The 21887-nt window shown below is 41.3% G+C and overlaps 2 protein-coding genes across 4 annotated transcripts; one reads left to right on the top strand and one right to left on the bottom strand.

The window, feature by feature from the left end:
- The first annotated feature begins 236 nt into the window (after positions 1-236).
- Positions 237-13692, top strand: slc22a31 (solute carrier family 22 member 31). Its single transcript, XM_086026309.1, has 9 exons — positions 237-766; positions 6694-6797; positions 6884-7038; positions 8971-9139; positions 9356-9501; positions 10101-10209; positions 10350-10564; positions 11103-11214; positions 12282-13692. Exons 1-9 carry the CDS (start codon positions 377-379, stop codon positions 12718-12720), a joined length of 1839 nt encoding a protein of 612 aa, XP_085882435.1. The 5' UTR covers positions 237-376; the 3' UTR covers positions 12721-13692.
- On the bottom strand, positions 13247-21665 carry dpep1 (dipeptidase 1). Of its 3 annotated transcripts, XM_086026311.1 has the most exons (12): positions 21380-21665; positions 21208-21263; positions 20920-21046; positions 19012-19144; positions 18769-18919; positions 18625-18699; positions 18405-18474; positions 17337-17513; positions 16578-16662; positions 15681-15756; positions 15462-15597; positions 13247-14583 (listed from the first exon to the last, which is right to left on the bottom strand). In XM_086026311.1, the coding sequence occupies exons 1-12, from the start codon at positions 21407-21409 to the stop codon at positions 14419-14421; spliced, it is 1281 nt and encodes a 426-aa protein (XP_085882437.1). In that variant the 5' UTR covers positions 21410-21665; the 3' UTR covers positions 13247-14418. The 3 variants fall into 3 exon arrangements, with proteins under 3 accessions (XP_085882437.1, XP_085882436.1, XP_085882438.1); XM_086026310.1 differs by having other exon boundaries at positions 21208-21665; XM_086026312.1 differs by lacking the exon at positions 18625-18699 and having other exon boundaries at positions 21208-21665.
- Positions 21666-21887: the final 222 nt, after the last annotated feature.

Below are 21887 nucleotides of genomic sequence, written 5' to 3'. Positions count from 1 at the left end.
TGGAAGATTGACATTGTGTGAAAGGACTACGTGAAGGAATTGAATCAGTGCTGTCTTGTGCCAGCTCCACGGTATCTGTACAACTGCTACTTTGTGTGACTAATTTTGCCACCTCATATTAGGAACCTGCACTTAGAAGCCACAAAGTCATCGTGATTGATTCCCAAATAAATAGAAAGATGTCTCACAAATAAATATGAATCAGGTTGTGTGTTCAGCGCAGGAGGAACGTCAAAGGCAGGCAAGCGACTGTGACGTCAGCGCCCTCGTCTTCCTCTGGCGTGCTTGACTTTCCAGTGCTGGCGGCCGTGTGCTCGACTCCGGACGTGCTTCTCCGCTCAGCAGCGTGTGTGAGCGGACTACAAAGCTACTCGAAATGGATTACGAGGCCAAGGTTTTCCCTCACAGCGGCGGCTACGGACGCTACAACCGATTGGTGGTGACGTTCAGCTGGTTCCCCAGCTTCGCTGTCATGTTCAACCTGTTCAGCGATGTCTTCTACACCGCTATCCCGGACGCGTACCACTGCAAACCGGACCCGCGGCTCCTTCCCTCCGCCTTCCTCCTTACTAACTTATCAAAGTCCACTTACCTGAAGCTGACCGTCCCTTGGGTCAACGGCACCGGCCTGAGCCACTGCGAGCTCTACAAGTACCCGCCGAACTCGTCGGATTTGTCCCAAAGTGTTCCCCGGGAGAGGGTGAGCTGCACCGACGGCTGGGAGTACGCTCGCCTGTCGGGGCTCCAGAGCAACTTCGTGACTGAGGTAAGAACTTCGCGTGGACAACTCGGTCATACAGTAAGGCCTTCAGTAACACGCCAGTCAATGGTAAGCCTTTTTTTGTCGATGTAAAGACGTTTATAGGATATCTTTGAGATCCATCATTTATGTACGTCCGCACTAGTGAGACAATTCGGCACACTGGGTCCAATTTAATTAGAAAGACGATCTTACTCTCCATAGACACTCATTATAGAGAAAAGTTTAAGGTCAGAAAACTGCGGTGAATCGCCAACAAAATATATGTGGAGGAAGACGTTAATGTCCATAAGATTCAAAATATTGGCGTAATTGTTCCAGTATTTGCAGCGGTTGAAGCTGACACAAGTACAAATGTTCACATACATGTTGGTGACGATTGATTGCAGTTTTCTGACATCAAGTGACGTAAAGCTTTTTTTTTATGAAGAGTAAAACATTTAACACCCATATAATTCAAAATGTCAGGGGAATCTTTGTAATATTTTCAGAGGTTGAAGTGTGCAGTAGTAGAGATGTGCGCATACATTTGGGTGATGCTTGGTCGTAATTTTCCGCATTATGTGATGTTAAGCTTTTTTTTCCCTCGCCTAAGGGGAGCCATCTCATGGGGTGGCCATTTTGTCAATGTCTGAAAATGAAAATAACATCACACTTGCTCAGGAAACAACCAATCACAGCTCACCTGTTTTCTGAAGCTGAGCCATGATTGGTCGTTATCTGGGCCCTGAGAAACTGTGATGTCATTTTCAGTCGACAGAAATGACAAAATGGCCACCCCCTGAGATGGCTGAAAACGGGTGGATTTTGCTGCTTAACTCATATTTGCCTTTGCTGCCTTAATCTTCTTACAAGTACAAGAGTGAGGGTTGACAATGTAAGTATTTCGCGTTACGGTGTCAGGAACCAGAGGGTTTGCTTCGCGTGGGAGTTCATCGTGTGCGAAAAATAGAGCTGAATGCATTGTTTACGTTTTTATAATCCGCCCCCAGCAAATAGCTTTACGGTTGGCTTTTTCTAACCATGAGGAATTGTGACTACCGCCGCCGATGGTATGGAGGGGTATTACATATCATGCATGTGCAGAAAGTACTTTAATGGTCAGCGTCATCGTCTGTGGTTGTGGTGTATTTTTCCAGCGTGATGTGCCGACAGTCGGCCTGACGCCACAGGGGGGTAAGCGTCCGTGACAGTTGGCCAACGTCGGATTGGTCTATCTAGGCCGGGGGTGTGAAACTCATCTTTGTCGCGGGCCACATCGTAGTTCTGATTTCACTCGGAGGGCCGTTACGACTGTTAACCCGTGTAAATGTATGATCGCCTTATACACAACTAATTGATGGATAACTACTTTTGAAATCAGAATCCAGTAAATAGTTGGTTCAACCATTTTTCAATGTATTTCCTTATGGAAGGATTGGTAACAAATGCTCGAAATATCGAATATGTTGTGTTAACAGTGAAGACAATTGAAAAAAAAAAAAAAAAAAAAAAAAACATGTCAAGTCAACACATGATTTGTCTTCACGGGCCTCATAAAATGATGTCACGGGCCGAATCTGGCCCTCGGGCCTTGAGTTTGGCACCTGTCATCAAGGCCTTTACTTGTGAGGCAAAATTGTGCACTAGTTGACAGCTGTATAGTACTATTCGTGACAGTCGAAAATTGTACTAGTTAAAGGAGAAGTCAAGTCTAAGATTTTCTTTACAATGTTTCATGCACAACCACTGTTCTTTTTTTTTTTCAGAAAAATGTGTACAATCAATCAGACATCCCAGTACAATTCAACCATAAACAAAATCTCACCAGACTTCATCTAAACAACTTAGAATATATTTCAAGATTTTTTTTTTGTTTCTTTGTCTCCTTTCTTGTTATCTACAAACTTAAGAGACTCAATGTAACAATATCTATCATAAAAATCGTAACAACCATTATTCTTCTACACTTGCTGTTCACTGAAAATGACATTACAGAGCCTAAATGCTTAGGTAACGAGTGTCACAGCTCACCTTTTTCTGGGTTTTGTCATGTGACGTTCGCGAGCTGTTGTTCTGCAGTAGTTGTTCAACTACAGTAGTGTGCCCTAGTCGTTCTACTAGAACACTGAAATACTTTACTATGTGAAAAGGTGAAAACAAAGAGCGTACGAGTACATATATCATAAAGTATAGCTGTCCATGGTCTTTCAACATTCAGTTTGTAGGTTGGAGGATGAGCTTGTGAATTCTGTCAATATTTGCTCCAACTTTTTGCCGGTGTTGGTTCATTTACTTGCTCAAACATGCATGTTAAGCTAACACACCTGCAACACTCTTGAACGTAAACGAGTCGGGAAATGAAGGGGTGGATGTTATTGTTCTCAAGTGTTGCCGCCTCGTCACCTTTGTCTGTAATTTTTATGCAATAAAGCGGTGAAAATAGCAAATACTCAAATAAAGCACGCTCTTGATCGCAACTTATGTGTGTGTTCCGGAGGTGTGTGCGACACAGTAGAATGATGTGTCCTCTGTCTGTGGAATGCGGAAGCCCTGTGATGTAATGGTCGCCCCTATTTACCATCGAGTCGTGTTTGTTTTTCTTTATTTATTTTTTTAGACCAAAACAAGTCAAAATAGTAAGGTTCTCTGGATTGCGTTGGCTTGTTTGTTTAATATGGATTGATGAGATTCTTCGTTGCAAAAAGACCCCCCTCAACCGTCTCCCGTGTGTCGTGAGATAAGTCAGTTTCATTTTATTCTGCACTTTATAGTAGAGATAGACCGATATGCTTTTTTCAGGGCCGATACCGATTATTAGTAGTCAAGGAGGCCGAGAGCCGATATTCATTTTCAGTGAAAAGAAAAATATTGCCATCAAAATCAGTGGAAAAATTTACTCTTTGTTGTAACGTCTTTAAGTACGTTTATTGAACAATGTTTCAGGTTTGCATAATGTTTTTTTTTTTTTTTAAATAAATCATTATTACAAGAAATCTTTGACAGTATACATCTCTGTTATAAAATTCTAACAAAAAGTTCAGGGAGCCCCCTTGATTGTGAGCATGTCTTAAAAAGGATAAAGGAAAACTTAAACAATAGCTCCATGTAGTTTTCTACAGTAAATGAACATTTCAAAATTGTTTGCAGCTCCCAGTGTTTTTATTTTGTGTGGAAACCGGGTCGAAATGGCTCTTTTGACTGTTGAAGGTTGGCGACCCCCTCGACTAGACAATCATCACCTGTATCTTTATTTTATCAAGACATTCTGGACAGGACAAAACAGTGTGGAAGGCACCTTTGTGTCCCGTGTTCCAGTGCACAAAGAACCAGAAAGACATGCTTGGATGACGTTTGCGGGAAAACTCTGTGAGCCATCAAGCACAATTGGGATGAACTAAAACAGAAGATTTTGAACTCACAACACTTCCATTAGACAAACATTTTTACAGACTCACGCCCAAAATCTGGTACACAAATTTCCCAGAAGAGTGGATACAATTACAGATGCAAAGAGAGAAACAACGTTTGTGTGGATCTGCTTGTCTTGTAAGAAGCTCGCTGAGTGTATGATGGCGTCTGCTTGTGTAACATGCAAATAAAGAGCCATCCCAGTCCGCAAATATTGATTAAGACATCTCAGACCTGATGGAGAGCGAAGACGCACGGCAGGATCCGTTGTTGTAAATGTTCTATGTACTAATTAAATGTCAAGAATGACTGAAATCGTTCCTTAGAATCACAGACGAGTTATGTCGTTTGAACCTTTTTTTTACACACATTGGGGGGGTTTGATAGTGTCTGATACTTTCCAATTTGCAAGCACTTGAGTAGTGATAATGAGCCAAACCGCCAGCAGAAAGTAGCGGTGCACTATTTTAGATTTAAAATCCCCCGTTTGCCAACTGTTTACAGTAGGGGGAAGAAGACTTAACTGTTACGGCGGCTGTGGCGGCAGTCATCAGAATTTTGGTTGGACAATCTGAGGCGTAAACTCAAACAGGCAACATATATGTACAGAGTTCACAGAGTGCGTGTTATGATGTGTGTGTAATGAATGAAAAAACATGACGATCTTGGGAATAGGATGAGGTCAACCTGGAGTTGGCATCACCTCACAGCACTTGTGTATCACTATATAGATTACAATTTTGCAATCAAAGGCCATTCCTTAATGTTGTTTTAGATGCTTTATAGAAAGAAACCATTGTTCATATGTTAGTGATGTCACAAAGGCAAAACTATTACTTCATTGTTCTTGATATTTTTGTTTAAAAAAAAAAAAAAAAAAGCCAATTTTCTCCGGATTTTCAGCAGAATTCCTTAAAACACTGTAGAATAAAAAAAAATTTATCTGGTCAAAGGAGAGCATGTAATCTTTCATTTGATAGCTCCGATGTGTAAATAATCATGAATGCAATGATCTGTGGGTTTTAAAATCTGTCAAAATGCTCTAAAATCAACAAGTTGTGATTTGTTGTGTTAGGGCAGATGGCTGGCATTGGACGAGTTGTGTGACTAGTACAACCATTTCTGTTATTCCTCATGACAAAGTGCATCCAGGAAATAGAGCCATCCATTTTTCTTCCTCGAAGCGTTGGAACACTTTGTTGGAAAAAGTCGCCTGTCATTAGTAAATACATTTAGATTGACATTGGGTCAAAGTTTTAGCATTACCAGCCTTAGAAAAATGAGAGTTCACCAATCCAGACACCAATTGGTGAAAGCCTGCAATATAGAAAGACCATACAGAAAATGTTTTTCATACATATTTTTACCCCTTCTGCATGCTCTGAACCAGGGGTGTCCAAATTCGGTCCTCAAGGGCCGGTGTCCTGCCGCCCCAAAAAAAGGATATCTGTAATTGTGTTCAGGTTTGGGTTCTCTGGCTTGAGTTTTCTGGCAATTTGAAGAGTGAAATGACTAATGTGAGAAGAAGAAAGTCTCATGATGACATGCTGCAAACATGGAAATGCATTAGCAATGAGTCCAGTACAGGCAGTGGTGGTCACAAGAAGCATTTTCAACCGCTTCATTTTCATTTTTCCTTTATCTCCTTTTAACTTGGGTTATGGGTCAACAAACCTGCTCCAGATTGATGAAGACTAGTCCCAGATTGCTTTTGATACTTTACTTTTGAAACTCTAAACAGCGAAAGTGAAAAAGGATTACCCTTGTAAAGTTGGATCTCGTGAGATTGTACAGGTTTACAGTACCTAATGCTGGTTTCTGTATCCTGTATAAGCATATTTGAACAGTGCTAACTGCTCCCCTTCCATGGCTTAGCTCAATAGGACATACAACAGTGTTTTCCACAGGGGCTAGTGGCATCTTACTGCTAGTTTGCTGACAAACAAGCAAGCTGCCTCTGGGCTTGGGTATCAACTTGGAGTATTTACAAGTATTACATTTTTGAATTAAGATCATTTCAGAAGTCTATTTATGAGTGTGGTAAACCCAGAAGACTACCAGTAAGTTAGCCAAAGCGCTACCCTGACCGCTTGTGTAGCGTGGACTGTTGTGTGTCTACGAATTAGTACAACATTAGAAAACATCAGATTGGAGGGTAACGGATGAGCGGAAAAGAATGTCTTGGCAGGCTCTATCTTGAACATCACTTTGTTCTAATGTAATAATGCGTCAGCAGTCATCTTGATTCAATTACGGTCGACATGATCTACATTCCCGGCTGTCCGCACACCGAGATCAGTGATTGTGACTTTACAGGGAGCCTGCTATAGCTTGTGATGGATCTTAAGTATAAGGCTGCAAGCCGTTGGCAGATCATGTTACTTAAATTCTCTAATAGTTTTTTCGTTTAATTGTGTTGTTTTTGACAGATTGTCAAAAGCCAAATTATGTCTTATTGCAGCTCCCACTTTCGTCATCAATAGCAACATTATTCTCTCCCAGTTCGCTATGTTAGCTATTGTATGCTTTATTTTGTGTTGCAGTGGAACCTGGTGTGCAGTGACTACTGGAAAATTCCACTTCAACACATCTGCTTCATGACAGGATGGATTGTGGGATACATCTTCATCGGCTCGTTGTGCGACTGGTAAAAAATCCCGATATTATGCTGGTGCTTGTTTCGTGTAAATTTGACTGAAGTCAGTTATCGGTGTGATTTTGTGTATTTCTCAGGCTAGGTCGCCGACGAGGTTTTCTCCTGTCCGTCAGTCTGTCCAGTGTGTTGGGCATGGCTGTGTGTTTGTCCAACAGTGCTGTGGTGTTTCTGCTGCTTCGTCTCTCTCAGGGCACCATGCTCGCTGGGGTCTTTTTATCCTCATACATAGCAAGTAAGTTCCATGCGCTCGCGTGGTTTCGTTATACCGGATGTTGCTCATCATAGCAGAAAAATTACCGGCACAATGCAATCCAATAGAATCTTTGTACTAACTATGCAGTTTTGATATTGCCAAAAGTATTGCTTTAACTGTATTGCATTCTTGGCAATTATTAATGTATTGCTCACTGAAAGGTTAGATTTTTTTTATCACTAAAACAATATTCAGTAATGCAAATTAAAGTTAGCATTTGGGTTAAGTTAATTTGTACACCTTTTTAATTGGATTTTGCACTTTTCTATAAATACAGATTATTAATGACCGGCACACTTTTCTCTATACAATTTTAGTTTGCTTTTTTACTTTAAATTCAGAACATACACACAGGTATGTAATTACTTGTGTAGCTGTTTTCCACTGACCTTCATAAAATACCTTGCATTATGTTTTAACACATGTATTTGATTAAACCCCATACAAAGGTATAAATATGTAATGTAGCAGCAGGTGCATAATGAATCACATTAGTTTGTTACATTCTCGATATCTCATGCGTGACCTTATCACAAACAGGACTGTTCCATCACAGGATGATTATGTTGAGGCTTCTTTGATTACATCAGTTGAGACTCACCCATGTGGATGCACTCAACCATTGAGTGCATCTACATTACATACAGTATATCACTATTAGCAGCAAACCTATTGTAGTACTCAAAATTCTTCGGGTTTTTTTTTTCAGTAGAACATTAATGGTGCATTAATAGTATTGATTTATTTAAATGTAAACAGTGTTAAATTATATTTGTGTCAGAATGTTTCATCTGCTTTCTCCATATGAAAAACATGGATTTACATGATTGCTTTCCGGCATATTATGTTTGTACACAGCGTGCCAAATCTTTGAGTCTGTAAACCTGCCCTGCATGGAAATACGCTATTAGTCCATGTCATGGGAGAGGCGGGGCAGAGGTTTAACACGGTCGTTTTCTAATATCCGCACCAATCTCTGTTTTTGACATACTACACGCAACACTCCCCATTCCTACAAGGTCAGGGCTAGATTGAGTCCCAGACTTTTGAAGTTAGTCTCATGTCGGCTTAGGCAGAGGTCTGAGGGAAATATCGGGGTGATGTCCTGCGGATGTCGATTCTCCACAGAGATGTGAAAACAATGGCAGGGCCACCACTAACGCCAGAAAGTCAGCAGGAAGGGAGCTTCTCGTTCTCTTTGTCCCCTCACCCACCCTGGGAGGAGGGAAGTGGAACAAGAATCCAATCACTGGGAAAAAGAGGTTAAAGGTGACACGTTGAATAGTTTGACAGTTCACATTGATGGAAAAAAGCTTTACCTTCGAGTTGCTTTATTGAGCTTATTGAGCATTTTGTTTGTTAGGGGGGGAACGTATATTGTTATTGAATAAGTTGGAATTCAAAGATTCCCAAGGGGACGCTGAACTTTCTTCTGCCTTAGTGTGTATCACACACCACATTGCGAACCGAATCACACGCAGGCAGGATGCAAGGAAAGACGTCAAGAGTGAAAGTCACAAACAGTGATGCGGCGTGTGAGTTTGTGGGTGGGGCACCTCTACAGCATCTGGTTGCCTTTTTTTTTTTTCTTTTTTTTTTTTCTGTCCGCAGCAGGACTTGAACCGCGACCAAGTCCATACGGCTCTGCTACTGCCACCCCGTTTGTATTTTACCCGTTTGTATTTTAAAATCAATTTTGCGATGAAGGTGAAGGCTAAAGCAGGACTTGCAAACATAAAAGCTGAAATAGGCGGAAATTACGCAGTCACGTGTACATTTTGTTGTTGACTTTCCGTGCAAATGCTGCCAATGCTTCCTTCTGTGTCGACCACAGGTAGTTCAAGGTTAGACTTGCCGTCCTTTAATGATAGACGCAATTCCAATTTTTTTTTCCTCAATCTGTTCTCCCAGGGTTGGAGCTGTGTGACCCCCCGCGTCGTCTCATGGTTGCCATGGTCGGCGGCTTCTTCGGCATCTTTGCAGAGCTGCTGTTGCCAGGCGTCGCTGTTGTGTGTCGCGATTGGCCCGTTTTGCAGGCTGTTACCACCTTGCCTCTGCTCCTGCTTGTTTCCTATTGGTGGTGAGTCATACATGGACGGCCGTGTTTAGGAGGGAACGGACACACTATGTAGGAAGCCGTATTGGAACATGTTTATGAAGAGTTTCTGCTCTCACCAACATGTAGAAAAAAACGTGCAGAAGTTGTTAATGGCAAAGTACATGATGTAATATTATTTGTCACACTGACCCAAGTGGCATTTCTCTTTGTATTATCCAACACAATGGTCTTGTTCAGCTGTGCGTCATTGTTTCCCGAGTCACCTCGTTGGCTGTTGGCCACCGCTCAGATCACTGAGGTGAAGAGGAGCCTCCAGGAATTCTCCACCAGGAATGGCGCGTGTTTACCGGACGAGCTCTTCCCTGGTGAAATCTTGCTGTCAGGTGAGAACTCCCACGAGCTTGTGTGCGCGCTCGCAGCTATGTCAGCGCAACCGGAACCGCAACAAGCGAGTCTCTCGGCTCCGCCTCCTTGATAACAGTTTATATCATTCTTACTTGAATGTCACATCCACAGTAAGGGAAGGAAATGACTATGATGGCTGTACCTGTACATTCGGCAGAATATATCTTATATAATGGTTAATAATTTCATCATACACTAGTGCTCCTCTTTTTTCAAGATGCTGACTAGAATCTTCTCAACAACTACTTACAATTTCTTTCGCCCATAGCAACACTCAAATGGTGACCCTCTATTATTATTATTAACTCATTCACTGCCAGATATTTTCAGACACTCTTTTACCCCAACGTTTGAAAAAAAAATTGGCTGGATTGTGAAACGACGTGTGAATTCATCAATGGCAGTGAATGAGTTAAAAGTATGAAATTATTCCGTCCCTGACTGGGTACAAACTAAAAATGAACGTTAATGTTGCGAGGACAGGATTTTGGGTACAGCTCTTGTATTGGATCTCATGACAGTGTTCCGCTGGCCCGGTGAATGTAGTTGTTTTTATTGTCTTTTTTTCTGCAAATAGAGATTGATTCGGTATTCGATGAAGATTGCCAGCCAAGATATTATTCCATTTTGGAGCTGCGACAGACTCGGGTTATCTGGAAGAACTGCCTCATCCTCAGCTTCACTCTGTAAGTTTGGACTGATTGATGAAAGGAACAAGTCACGTTGTATTTCGACCAGTTGTGGGGTTTTTTTGGCTAATGTTTTAGCTTCTCGTGCTTACTTCTTGGGTATCTCAGTTGACTGTTGTTGGTTCCCTTCTCTGTAGCTTGATTGGAACAGGCATCCAGTACTGCTTCACCAGAAACATGCACATGTCTTCCACCAACTTCTACTTCAGCTACTTTGTCAGAATCGCCACAGGAACGCTGGCTTGCATATTCATCTGCTCCACTGTCAACCATTTCGGGCGACGTAGTATGCTTCTGCTCTCCGCCATCATCACTGGACTGTCTTCGCTGCTTCTGCTGGCACTCACTCAGTGTACGGCCATCTTTATTACCTACGCCATGATCTGACGCTTTTACTCGCTCGAGTTTATCTGTTGGTCTGGCTGCCACCAGGGTCACACAAAAATAGTTGTTCTTTAAATTTTGGAACAGAAATTTCGTTAAGGCAACCCTTCACACATAATGACACACAAGCTGGTCTTGTCCAACAAGATCAGTGTATTAAATTCAAGTGTGCCACCCCAAAAAAAATATGATGCACACAACGATTCCCGAACAGATTTGTCCTTTCAATCCTGTTTAGTTATCAATGTTATCTTTTTTAAAAAATTTTTTTATTGCATGTTAAAGTTGACTACTTTGATATCCCGCATGTAAGCGGTTAATGTTTATGATCATTTTCTTTCATTTTAAAATTGCCCTTTGAGGACTTGATATGCTTTTTATCCCTTTGTTTGGAGCCACCCTCATTAAAATACAGTATTGTGATGATGATATGATATTTACATAACAGATGAAGATGATTTATGTGCTGCCTAATACTAATAAGTATTTTCTTGTTGTGTTATCAGACTTGCAAGGAGGTCTGGTTCTGGTGCTTTCTATTGTGGGCCTGCTTTTTTCTCAAGCGCTTGCCATGCTAAGCATCTTCTTTGCTAGTGAGGTGATGCCTACCGTCGTGAGGTAAGTCTCCCCCAAACTGGATGAAATGAAAAGGCAGCCGAAATAGAGCCTGTAACATTGTCTGAAGCCTCCCATTGTTTGTTTCAGCGTTTGTTTAGTCCCCTCCCATCATCCTGGAATTAGAAAAACTAAGCAGTGAGTCGCGGCTTGTCAACAGAGAGCACTCACATGCCACCCTTCCGCACACCTGAGTCACATTTGAAAGGGACAGAAATGAATGAAAATGAAATATTATAATAAAATATAATTCAAAATGTCTATCTGTTAGTAGATGAGCATGATAAAAAAAAAAGTCTATAGTTATTGATGAGTAAAATTGATTCATTTACTCTGGCGTCTCAAACAATGAGGTCATTTCCGCTTTGGACGCACAACTTCACAGAGGCTTATTAAAAGTGTGACATGCAGTCTGTCCTTGCGCAATACGCACACTTAGTACACTCATTGGGCGCTTCATTCCACCGCCACATAATATTTCACCTATTTAATCTGTTAATATTTCACCTATTTGATCTGTTACTTGTTTGCATCCAAGAAAAAAAATGTAAGATTCTGATGTTTCACTTTAAATGTCATTTAATCTGTTTAATCAGATAAGCGGTTTGTTCTGCATTAATTTACACTATCCAATGTGAACCATGATTTTTTTTTAAATTATTTTTTTCCCTCAGATGAATACACCGCTAGCGATTATACGTTAATCAATCAATCAATCAATCACATTTTATTTATATAGCACTTTTCATACATAAAAATGCAACTCAAAGTGCTTTAAAACATTCAAAGCAAAACATAGAATTATCTTCAATCAAAAGAAAAGATAATGCATTAATGCATTTTCACTGCTATTAGCCGGCCCCCAATATGGTACGCCATGAAAACAAGTTTCACACGCCTGTTTTATAGCATTGCTTAACGACTAATATTACGGTGGCCTACGACTTCAGCATGGTCCATTACATATTTGAAGCTGATGTTATGGCTATTATTGTTCATATATTTTAATGGAACATGAGTTGCCTCCTTTTCATTTTGTCATTGCAACTTTTCTCCTGCGTCCATATCAGAGGCGGGTGCCTTGGCCTGGTGCTGGCATCAGGCTGCGTGGGCATGGCCGCCGCTTCCCTGATGGAGCTCCAGAACAACGGGGGCTACTTCCTCCACCATGTGATCTTCGCCTCTTTCGCCGTCCTCTCCGTGCTCTGCATCATGCTCCTGCCTGAGAGCAAGCGCAAGCCCCTGCCCGACTCGCTGAAGGAAGGCGAGAGCCAGCGCCGGCCGCCGCTCTTCCCGTCTCAGGTGGACAGGGTCAACCTGCCGTTATTGTGCCACCGGCCCCACCTGTCGGAATACGACCCTGACAGCTACTCGCGCCTGGTCAGCGCCACCAGGAAGATGCTGAACAAAGAAAGTTTCCCTTACAGGATCGCAGTGCCGACTCATCACCTGCTGTCCGATAGTGAAGCACAGGGACAGGAGAGTGAACCGCTCAGGGAGGCGTCATAAGACTGAATGGTCTTCATCAGTGATATACCTCATGAGTTCTATATGACACTTGAAGCCATCTGTGTGCCTGCTCATGGTATGGGAGCAAGTCATTTCGATAGAAATTACATTCGTTTTCTAGAAAAAAAAAGATCCATTCAATTTATTGTATTGCCATGGTTGCTTTGTGAGACAAGGCCATACTCAGGGTAAGGTTTGTGTCAGCAATGGTTCATTTGTGTACGCTCGTAGCTGGGAAGCACACCTAACTGTGTAAGTGCTGTTGATCATGTGAGCTGCAGCACTTTGTCCATTTGAGAAACTCATGCTCTTTTCATTAAGTATGACAGTGTGACTCACCAGTGTCTGCGCTGCAGCCTCGCTGTGTCCCAAAAGCCCCTTAAGTGGAGCCGATGAGACTTCTAATGTGGCTCAAATCGTTTTGGGAGCTGGGCCCAATTCAAGTGGTTGTCTTGGGTTTTGTGTAATGTTTGTGGAACACACTAGATGGCGCCAAATAATGCACACCGTTGAAGAAAGTCAGGCATTCTGCATTATGATTTCTTTATTGCTCATCAAAAAGCATGTTTAACACGTATGTAAACTGCACACATCACAGGTGTTAACTGCCATTTGATTTAATGGTGTTAAAATTAAACACGTTTGTATTTAGAATCGGGACCACTTGTTCTGGCATTCTGGAAGACACTACCTTTTCATAATACTTAATAGGCCTTTTCAGGCTTAGAATTGGACCAGTCTGGATAATGCATGCTTCAAAACTCAGATTGTCTTAATGCGACGTCATTTTGTCTCATTGTTTTGTTGGAAAATACCAGTCTTTTCATGCTACATTTTCTATAAGCCAATGTACTTATTTAACAGCTGCCACAAAAACGTTTTGACTGGCCATGTAAGAATGTATCAAAAGAATGTTTTTTGTTTTTGTTTTTGTTTTTTTCATTTTTGGTAATAGTGAACTTTTCCAACGGATATTTGTGAGTTGTGCAGTTCTCTCCACTAGGTGGTTCTCTTGTCTTGAAAATAGTACACCTCTCACCTTATGAGACATGTCACCTTATGTTTACAGAAGTTTTGTTTGTGTGTCCATTGGATTACTGTACTCGAGACTATTTAATGGGAAAAGAATAAGTCCGATGTGCTGAAAGAGGTCTGGGCAATAATTAAATAACACATATAGCGATAGACGCACCTAATCTATTTTAATAGAAATTACACGACATCATATTCTTTTGAAAAATCTGGAAAAACACCCGTGAGTCTTCGTTTGATTGTTGTTTTATTTTATTTTTTATCTTGAATAAATGTAATTGATTTTAGTATTTTCTTTAATCAATTATTATTTTAATACGTAGGTAAAATGTATATCGTTAGGCTCATGAAGTACGTCCATCGTGAATCGCGCAGCCGTACTCAGGACATTGTTTAAGGAGACATTTAATCTTTACATCTGACGTGTTAAATTACCAAAACTAAGCGTTTTTTTCGGGTCCTTATTTTGTAGAGTAAAAATAGTATGCATTATTAGTAGTAGTATATGAAATACTGATATCATGATACACTTTTCAACCATTTAGCCCAGCCCCACAATAACATTACATTTAGCCCAATCAGCACCATAAACACCCTTCTACCAGTTAGAAGCTACTAAGCATGTTAGTGAGTGCGAGAGAGAGAGAGCTCATATGAGGCGCTTAGTTAGACGAGGGCCTGAAAAGCCAGCGTTAACAGAAGAGTCATTACGCTGAGTGAGGGGAAAGCTCCACCGTTGGCGTAACCATCATTCGTCCGACACGGGTTCTTCACCTCATCCAATGGGATAGGAACATCATCTGGGTACAGCTTGCTCAGGCTGTCACGGACCTGACAAACAATTGCAACAGAATTGTCTAACATCGAGGAAGCACACGACATTAAGTAACTGCTTGATGTAAACAACCATTGACATCTATAGACAAATTACTGTATACTTTTCAATGACATAAGCATGTTTTTTTTTAATGTGGATAGAAGCCCGACTACGCACAGAAAACCCAGCTCCACCATGTAAAATATTGGCTCACATGTTGCTTCAATGGTACTCTTTTCCCATTTTATATAAGCATTTGGGTTGTAAATTTTAGCCATGAGAAAATGAGATGGGCAAACAGTACTTTTATAGGGAGCTACAAGCAAACGAGAACATTGTGTTACTTGAACCTTAACCCACTCCCGCCATTCATGCAAATATGTTTGGCGGCATCGGCAAATGTGTATTACTTAATCATGTGTTTTATGTTTGTTTTTTTTATGATTATAATATAAAATTGGCACTTTCTGCCTCTCGGATATTGCTCTTGGATCCACTACTGTTACGCATGCATTTTACAGGCCAACTGATGCTTCCCGTGACTTGATAAGACTTTTATGATGCCACCATCCACTGATGAAGTGCATGGCACTGCATTTTTATGTTGGATGTTTTGCACGAGGCAGCACAGTGGAGTAGGCATTAGCAGTCAGTCACATGTTTGAATCTTGGCTCGGGTGCCGCTGTGTGAATTTTGCATGCTCTCCACATGACAACCTGGACTGAACACCCATCCAGGATGTACTTTGCCTATTACCCGGAGTCACCCGGCATAGGCTCCAGCACACCCGTGACCCTAATGAGGACAAGTGCTATACAAATTGGATGTTTTGCACCACACTTCCAACGATTTCAAAACATATGCATGTGTTTGTGTGCGTCTGTGGCTCACCTCCTCCGCTTGTTTGAGTACACGAAGCAAATTGTTTCCCAGAGCGGCCTTGACCTCCTGATCAGACCACCCTCTTTTTAACAGCTCAGCGACCAGACTTGGGACCTTGGACACGTCCTCCAGACCCTCAGGAAGTCTGGCACGAGTAAGGGTTGGAAACATGACAACAGATTATAGTAAGTACCTTGGTCATCACGTTGCTTTGTGTTGCGCAATTACCTTTCAACACCATCATAGTCGCCACCGAAACCAATAATGCCAGCTCCTGCCACTTTCCTTATGTGGTCAAAATGGTCTAAAGTGAAACAGTACATTTGATCTGATTACGTGTTGCATTGATAAGAATAATAATAACCACTCATCACATGGACAGATGGCTGAACATTTATTCAACATCCTTGACATTCTAAGGCCAAATACTAGCACAATCTATTTCCTTACTAGTAAGCAGTGGCATGTGGTGCATTTCATATTTCTGCCTTCACTTAGCAACCCCCTGCCTCAACCCCCCAACCCCCAGTGATAAAAGTACTTGATGGAGAAAACGTTAGCTCAGCACCATTGAGGCATGTCATTTGGCCGGGAAAAACATACGTACTATCGAAAATCGTGCCTACTAACTCTGGGAAACCAGTAGCCACAGTGACTGTCGGTAAACGTAGCAACGTCAAGCCCTGTTTATCTTCCATTACAACACTCGACTCCAAACATCAACACTACGCCACTCCGCAGTGCAATTTTTGCCAAATTTTGCCAAATTTTAGTGACGCGCAAGTTCTTAACTAGTAAAACATTATGTGGCTAGTATTACTAGCAGCATACAGATGTCAGCTACTGTACTGTATTTTGCTTCACTATTAACATCTAGTTGTCCTGCAAGTAAATATGTATAGTACAGACATTGACCTTAAGATGGATAGTGGATATCAAGGATATTGAATACTATATCCGGGATGGGAAGTTGGTGGCCCACGGGCCGCATGGACACTCTGAGTGGCCTCCACCCCTTGATTAATTTTTTGAAACTTAATTTATTTTGTTTTATTTTACAACACAGTGGACCCCCGATTTCTTTTTTTTTTTTTTTAACCTTTTTAGCCCAGTAAAGTAGGCTACCTGCAACATTGGCGAGGGTCGCAGTGTGGGAGCAGGACACGTAGTCATTGTAGAAGTTGACCATTACAATTCCTCCAGTTTTATTCTGGTCAGAAAGAAAAGATTTCACATGAAAAACAAATATTTAATTACTTAAAGCCAAGGGGAAAGCGGGATAATTTGTGCCAAGGGGAAAGTAGTGCCACCCCTGTTATTTAGAAAACCATAAAAGTTGGTCATGTGCCTACCTATCAAGCCCTTACCTGAGCCCTGAGCATTTGTGATGTCATTTTCAATCAACAGAAGTGACAAAATGGCCGCCCCATGAGATGGACAAAAACAGGTGGAATTTGCTGCTTAACTCATATTCCACAAACGCAATATTAATCAGAATGCCGTGTTTCAACTAGTGGGCCTGCGTAGAACATTCTTGAAAAATATGTTTGTGTTGTCTTACGCTTTAAGATCCAAAGTAATTGCTCCCAGGTATAAACAATATCCTCAACTATATGTACATATTTTAGCTGGAGGCGCTTTAAGTCAAAATTGGCACGACTTACCCCACTCTCCCCTATAGAATAACACATAGAGCTACAGTACTATATGTGCTGCTTTCTTTAACCGAGGGGCGTGTTTGTCTTCTAAGGGCATACAATGAGCTGTAAAATGATTTGTGCTTGTTAGACAACAAATATTTCTACTGTTTAGAAAAGCATGCGAGGTGACTATTACCCACATCTCACAATCCCCAATGCGTATGATACTACCTCCCGCACTCACCACTCTCTTGAGAACCTCATCAGGAACATTTCTCTTATTTGGACAGACAGCAAAGGCGGAGGAGTGGCTGAAGATGACGGGCGCCTTGGACATGTCCAGCGCCTGCTGCATCACTTGTACGGGCACATGGGACAAGTCGATCAGCATCCCCAGACGGTTCATTTCTGCAATCACTTGCTGGAGGGGAAGTGTGATGATTTTATTTTTAATGTCCAACACAGTCCATCCATCTGTCTTCTATAGCCCTTGTCTTCACTGAGGTTCAATGTTGCCACAGTTACCTTAAAAAGTAAATGAGTTACTTTACTTGCTTAACTTATTCAGTACCAGACATTTTCAGACCCTCTTTTACCGTAACGCTTGAAAAAAAATTGAAATTAAATATAAAAAGGTTCCTGGGATTGAATGGCTGGACTGTGAAAGGACAAATAAATACGTCTTGGGGATTGTATGAGTTAAAAGATAACTTGGTCACTTGACTGATTACTTAATTTTAAAATTAACTATGTTAGATTACACGTTACTTTAATAGTGCCATTCATTACGGTAGATAATGAATATAACAATTCAATTTGGGGACTTCTGCAGTCACACAATCTGTTGGGACTTTCTCTTTAACTCATTCACTGCCACTGACAAATTTACTTGTCTTTTCACAGTCCAGCCATTCAATCCCAGGAACATTTTTTTTTCCATTTTTTTTTCCATTTTTTTAGGATAAAAGAGGGTCTGAAAATGTCTGGCAGTGAATGAATTAAGCTTGAATGCAAACTGCATTGCAATCCATGTTTCGGGGGGCGTCTGATTTTATTTGTGTCTCAAATATCTATTCAATGAAATATTCTATTTTGATATAAAGTTTATTCAATCATATGTTGTATTTTAATATATATAGGTGATTTGAATTTTTTTAAATGTACCGGTACCTACATCAGGTTTACGAGAGGCATGATACTGGTTTGGCCGCCGTGTGCTGGTGTTACTCACCGTGGTCCAAGGAATGCTCCGGGAATTTGTGTGAATGGTCAGACACATGGAAAATTAGAGGGAACATCGATGTAGACTGACCTTGCCAAAAGGAGAGAGGCCGTTATGTTGAGATGGTTCCGATCCAGTGTCCACAAGCCAGTTATCGGCCCTGACCACAAAAAAAGTGTCGATGGATTGGATTGATGTGATGGACGCGTTATTGTGTTTGCTTTGGCTGATGCTCACGTCTCAACAAAGCTCGCGCGCACGTGTTAACAGAGTGTCGAGCACTAAGAGGCTCTTCCAGGAAATGTGATACCTGTGAGACCTCAGCTGCAGCTTGCAGGAATCTCCCTTACTCTCCTCAACACAACACCTGCCAACTGTGAACTCACTGTACCCGAATACTTCTTTTTCATTTCACGCACTCCAAATATCAGCATTCACTATATGTGTGTCCTACCAGGGTATGTTGCAGGAATGTGTGAGTGTAAGGTAGCGGACCCCCAATTGGTAGAAAGTGCGCAGAATGCCCAGACTGCTGTCAATGGAGTGACCCCCTTCCACCCCGATCAGACTGGCCGTCTTATTGCGTTTGAATGCCTCTATGATGTCTGCACAAAACATAAAAAGACTGCTTTGAATTTTAATTCTGAACAGCACTCCCACACTACCCGAAAAAAAAATTCCAAATTGTCAACCCGACCTTGGCTGCCGGTGGCAAACGTGAACGTGTTTGGGTATTTCTGACACATCCTGTGAATCACATCAATCTGCTCCAGTGTTTGTCGGACAGCATCTTTGTACTGAGACTCGCACGGCACGTAGGCCGACCAGAACTGAAAGAGAAAAAAAAAATATATATATACAGTGAATGGAATATAGTGAATGATTAGTACGGTTATGGATGTTGCTGAACAGATAAAGCCACAGCTGAGTCACTACCAATAAAACAGAGAACATGAAAATAATTTGAATGGTTTCTGAGTAATTTTGGCATGCTGAGTCTGAAAATGACATCCATTCCGTTGCATTGGCTCTACTTTTTGAGATTTTTTTTTTTTTTACATTTACCGTGATTTGACTGACAGATGACGAAATGTACTTTGATCATTATTAAAAGTAGTGTTTGTATTTTTGCATTTGTTTACTGTTAATATTGCGTTTTGTTTTGGGGTTTTTTTGCTAGATTTTCACATGAAACATGACTTGCATAAAAAAAGGCTCTCCGCGATAACGATTGCCACCTTTCACAATATCGCATCGAAAATGAAAGAATACTGTATGACGTCCTTGAAAAGACAGAAACAGGCCTCATCAAAGTTGTAGCATAAAGAGAATACCAACGCCATTACTTGCATATTATCGACAATTTCTTTTTTTAACTAGAACCAATTCGGAACAAACAGCTCAACTCAACACAATATTATTTATAGAGCACTTTAAAATCCATTGCTGCATACAAAGTGCTGTACATGGAGTAAAAATTAGGCCCAAAAAACAAAGATAGTTAAAACGATAAATTATTAACATAAAAACAGTAAACGGGATAAAACACTAAAACAATGCCAAGTCCCTTGCTGACTCAAAAGCCAAATAATAAAATGGGTTTCTAAAATGAACAGAAAGGGTGTTTGCTTAACGGAAAAGGCTCAATCCCCTCAGCCTTTGCTTAGTCCTCGGTACCTCCAGTAGGATCCGGCCCGCTGACCGGGCAGGTGCGTAAGGGTGTGGAGCTCAGAGAGGTAAGGTCGGGCGAGAGCTTTTAAAGGGTCAAAGACAAATAAAATAATCTTAAAATGAACTCTAAAATCTACAGGGAGCCTGTGAAGGAAGGCCAGAATTGGAGTTATGTGCTCCCTCCATTGAGCTACAGTTTGGAGGCGAGCAGCAGCTTTTTGGACCAACTGGAGAGGCTCGAGGGAGCACTGGCTCACTGCAAAATAAAATCCATTGCAATTGCCAAGATGGAACAAAGACTGTTTCTAATGCAGTTGTAAAAGGAGAGGCTTCACTTTGGTCAGCTGCCGAGATTTAAAAAAAAAAGAAAGCAGAGTTCAAGAACATCACCAATTTGATTAAAATTTGTGTGCAATTTTAAATCCATAGTTCCAGACTGTTGGTTTTCAAAATGACACCAGGTGGTATGTGCAAGGACCACTGGGACCAAACTTCAGTTTTCTTTTTATTAAAATAAAAAACATTCTGTGCCATCCAGGCCTCGATTTCCCTCCAGACAGGAAAAAATTACTTTTAATGAGAAAGCGTCCTTTTTGCTTTGCGGGACATAGATCAGACTGTCATCTGCATAGCAGTGAGTGAACGCAAATACCATGCTTTTTTAAGATGAAACCCAGGGGGCAGCAAACGCAATGAAAACAGCAGTGGCCCCGAAATTGAACCCTGTGGAACACTATATGACAGTGGGCCCGAGCAGGACTCAGAACAAAAAAAATGTCATCAAAATACGCTAAAACCGTTGAAACTTGACGCCAAAATGTGTGTTGACCAGTACTGTCTTTGCATAGCAGCTTTTGTAGTACAGGTAGATCTCATCCAGTCATGCAGATGTAAACAATGAAAAGAAACGTAAAATTCTATGCATATATCGTACCTGTGCTCCCAGCCGACCCGTCTTTATCTTTGGTATGTTGGTGTGAGTTGTTTCCAGAGTGTTTAGGTCCACTTTGTTGAGCTGGTTGTTGAATTGTTCACGCAGTTGCCAAGGCAGGTCATTGTGGCTGGAAGATACGATGGATGGGGGGTGCAACTCACTTATAACCTATCTGCATATGTCTCATTACTGCAATAATTCTTTCTCGAAGAACATCTAAGTCAAGAAGCTTTAGATAAGTTAACAGGATACAATCCACCGTTGTACATAAAAGAAGTTTGCATTCACCCGTCGATGAGCGGCGTCTCAGACATCAGTTTCAGAGCTCTGTCCATATACGAGTCCTTGCCCGAAGAGACGGACCAGCACATGGCGCATAAAAGCAAAAACACGGCTAATGACATTTCACGACACTTGTACAATTTCAGTTCCCTGCTTGGTAAAGTAAATGAAATATTACTCGTAAAAAGACTGTGTTCCTCTGCAACATATCAGTCACTGTCTGTGTTATATCCTTCAAGTGTAAGATGAGTGCAAAGCTCCTCCTCTGCCTTGTTTCTCCTCACATTTTTTTTAGTTCATAAAAGCCGCATAGCAGCTTAACCCTCTATAGCCGTAAAACAATAGATGTTGGTTAATGTTATCAAGGAATTGTCGTCATAAAGAATCTTTTACAGGAAAGCCTTCAATCAGATGAAAGTGCTCATAGTCTTCATGTTGGGTTTTTGCCGACTAATGACACTCATTCGAAGACGAACAGACGGCAGTACTTTATTGAGATCGGCCCCTTCACGCACATTATGGGACCCTTTCATAACTCACGTGACACCTGAATGGATAAATGATTTGTTTTTGCGACATCATAATGACAATGATTCATAACTTTGAATATGCTTGTACCAGCAGACAGCTGACCCGAAGGCTATTTTATTGAGTGTTGTAAAATAGCCTTGACAATAAAAGTTCAC

The sequence above is a fragment of the Filicampus tigris genome, chromosome 3 (genome assembly GCF_054856515.1).
Source record: "Filicampus tigris isolate MCC_2025a chromosome 3, RoL_Ftig_1.0, whole genome shotgun sequence".
In the NCBI taxonomy this organism is placed as follows: domain Eukaryota; kingdom Metazoa; phylum Chordata; class Actinopteri; order Syngnathiformes; family Syngnathidae; genus Filicampus; species Filicampus tigris.
Note: the sequence above shows the minus strand (reverse complement) of the source record. Positions and strands in the feature narration are given on the sequence as shown.

Excerpts from the sequence above, each read along its gene's own strand:
- dpep1 (XM_086026310.1), bottom strand. The coding sequence starts at position 21,323 with ATGTCATTAGCCGTGTTTTTGCTTTTATGCGCCATGTGCTGGTCCGTC. Across the intron at positions 16,663-17,336 it reads ATGAGGTTCTCAAGAGAGTG|AATAAAACTGGAGGAATTGT; the intron begins GTGAGTGCGGGA and ends CTTTCTGACCAG. Across the intron at positions 15,757-16,577 it reads GACCCTCGCCAATGTTGCAG|ACCATTTTGACCACATAAGG; the intron begins GTAGCCTACTTT and ends GTTTCACTTTAG.
- slc22a31 (XM_086026309.1), top strand. The coding sequence starts at position 377 with ATGGATTACGAGGCCAAGGTTTTCCCTCACAGCGGCGGCTACGGACGC. Across the intron at positions 9,502-10,100 it reads TGGTGAAATCTTGCTGTCAG|AGATTGATTCGGTATTCGAT; the intron begins GTGAGAACTCCC and ends TTCTGCAAATAG. Across the intron at positions 11,215-12,281 it reads GTGATGCCTACCGTCGTGAG|AGGCGGGTGCCTTGGCCTGG; the intron begins GTAAGTCTCCCC and ends CGTCCATATCAG.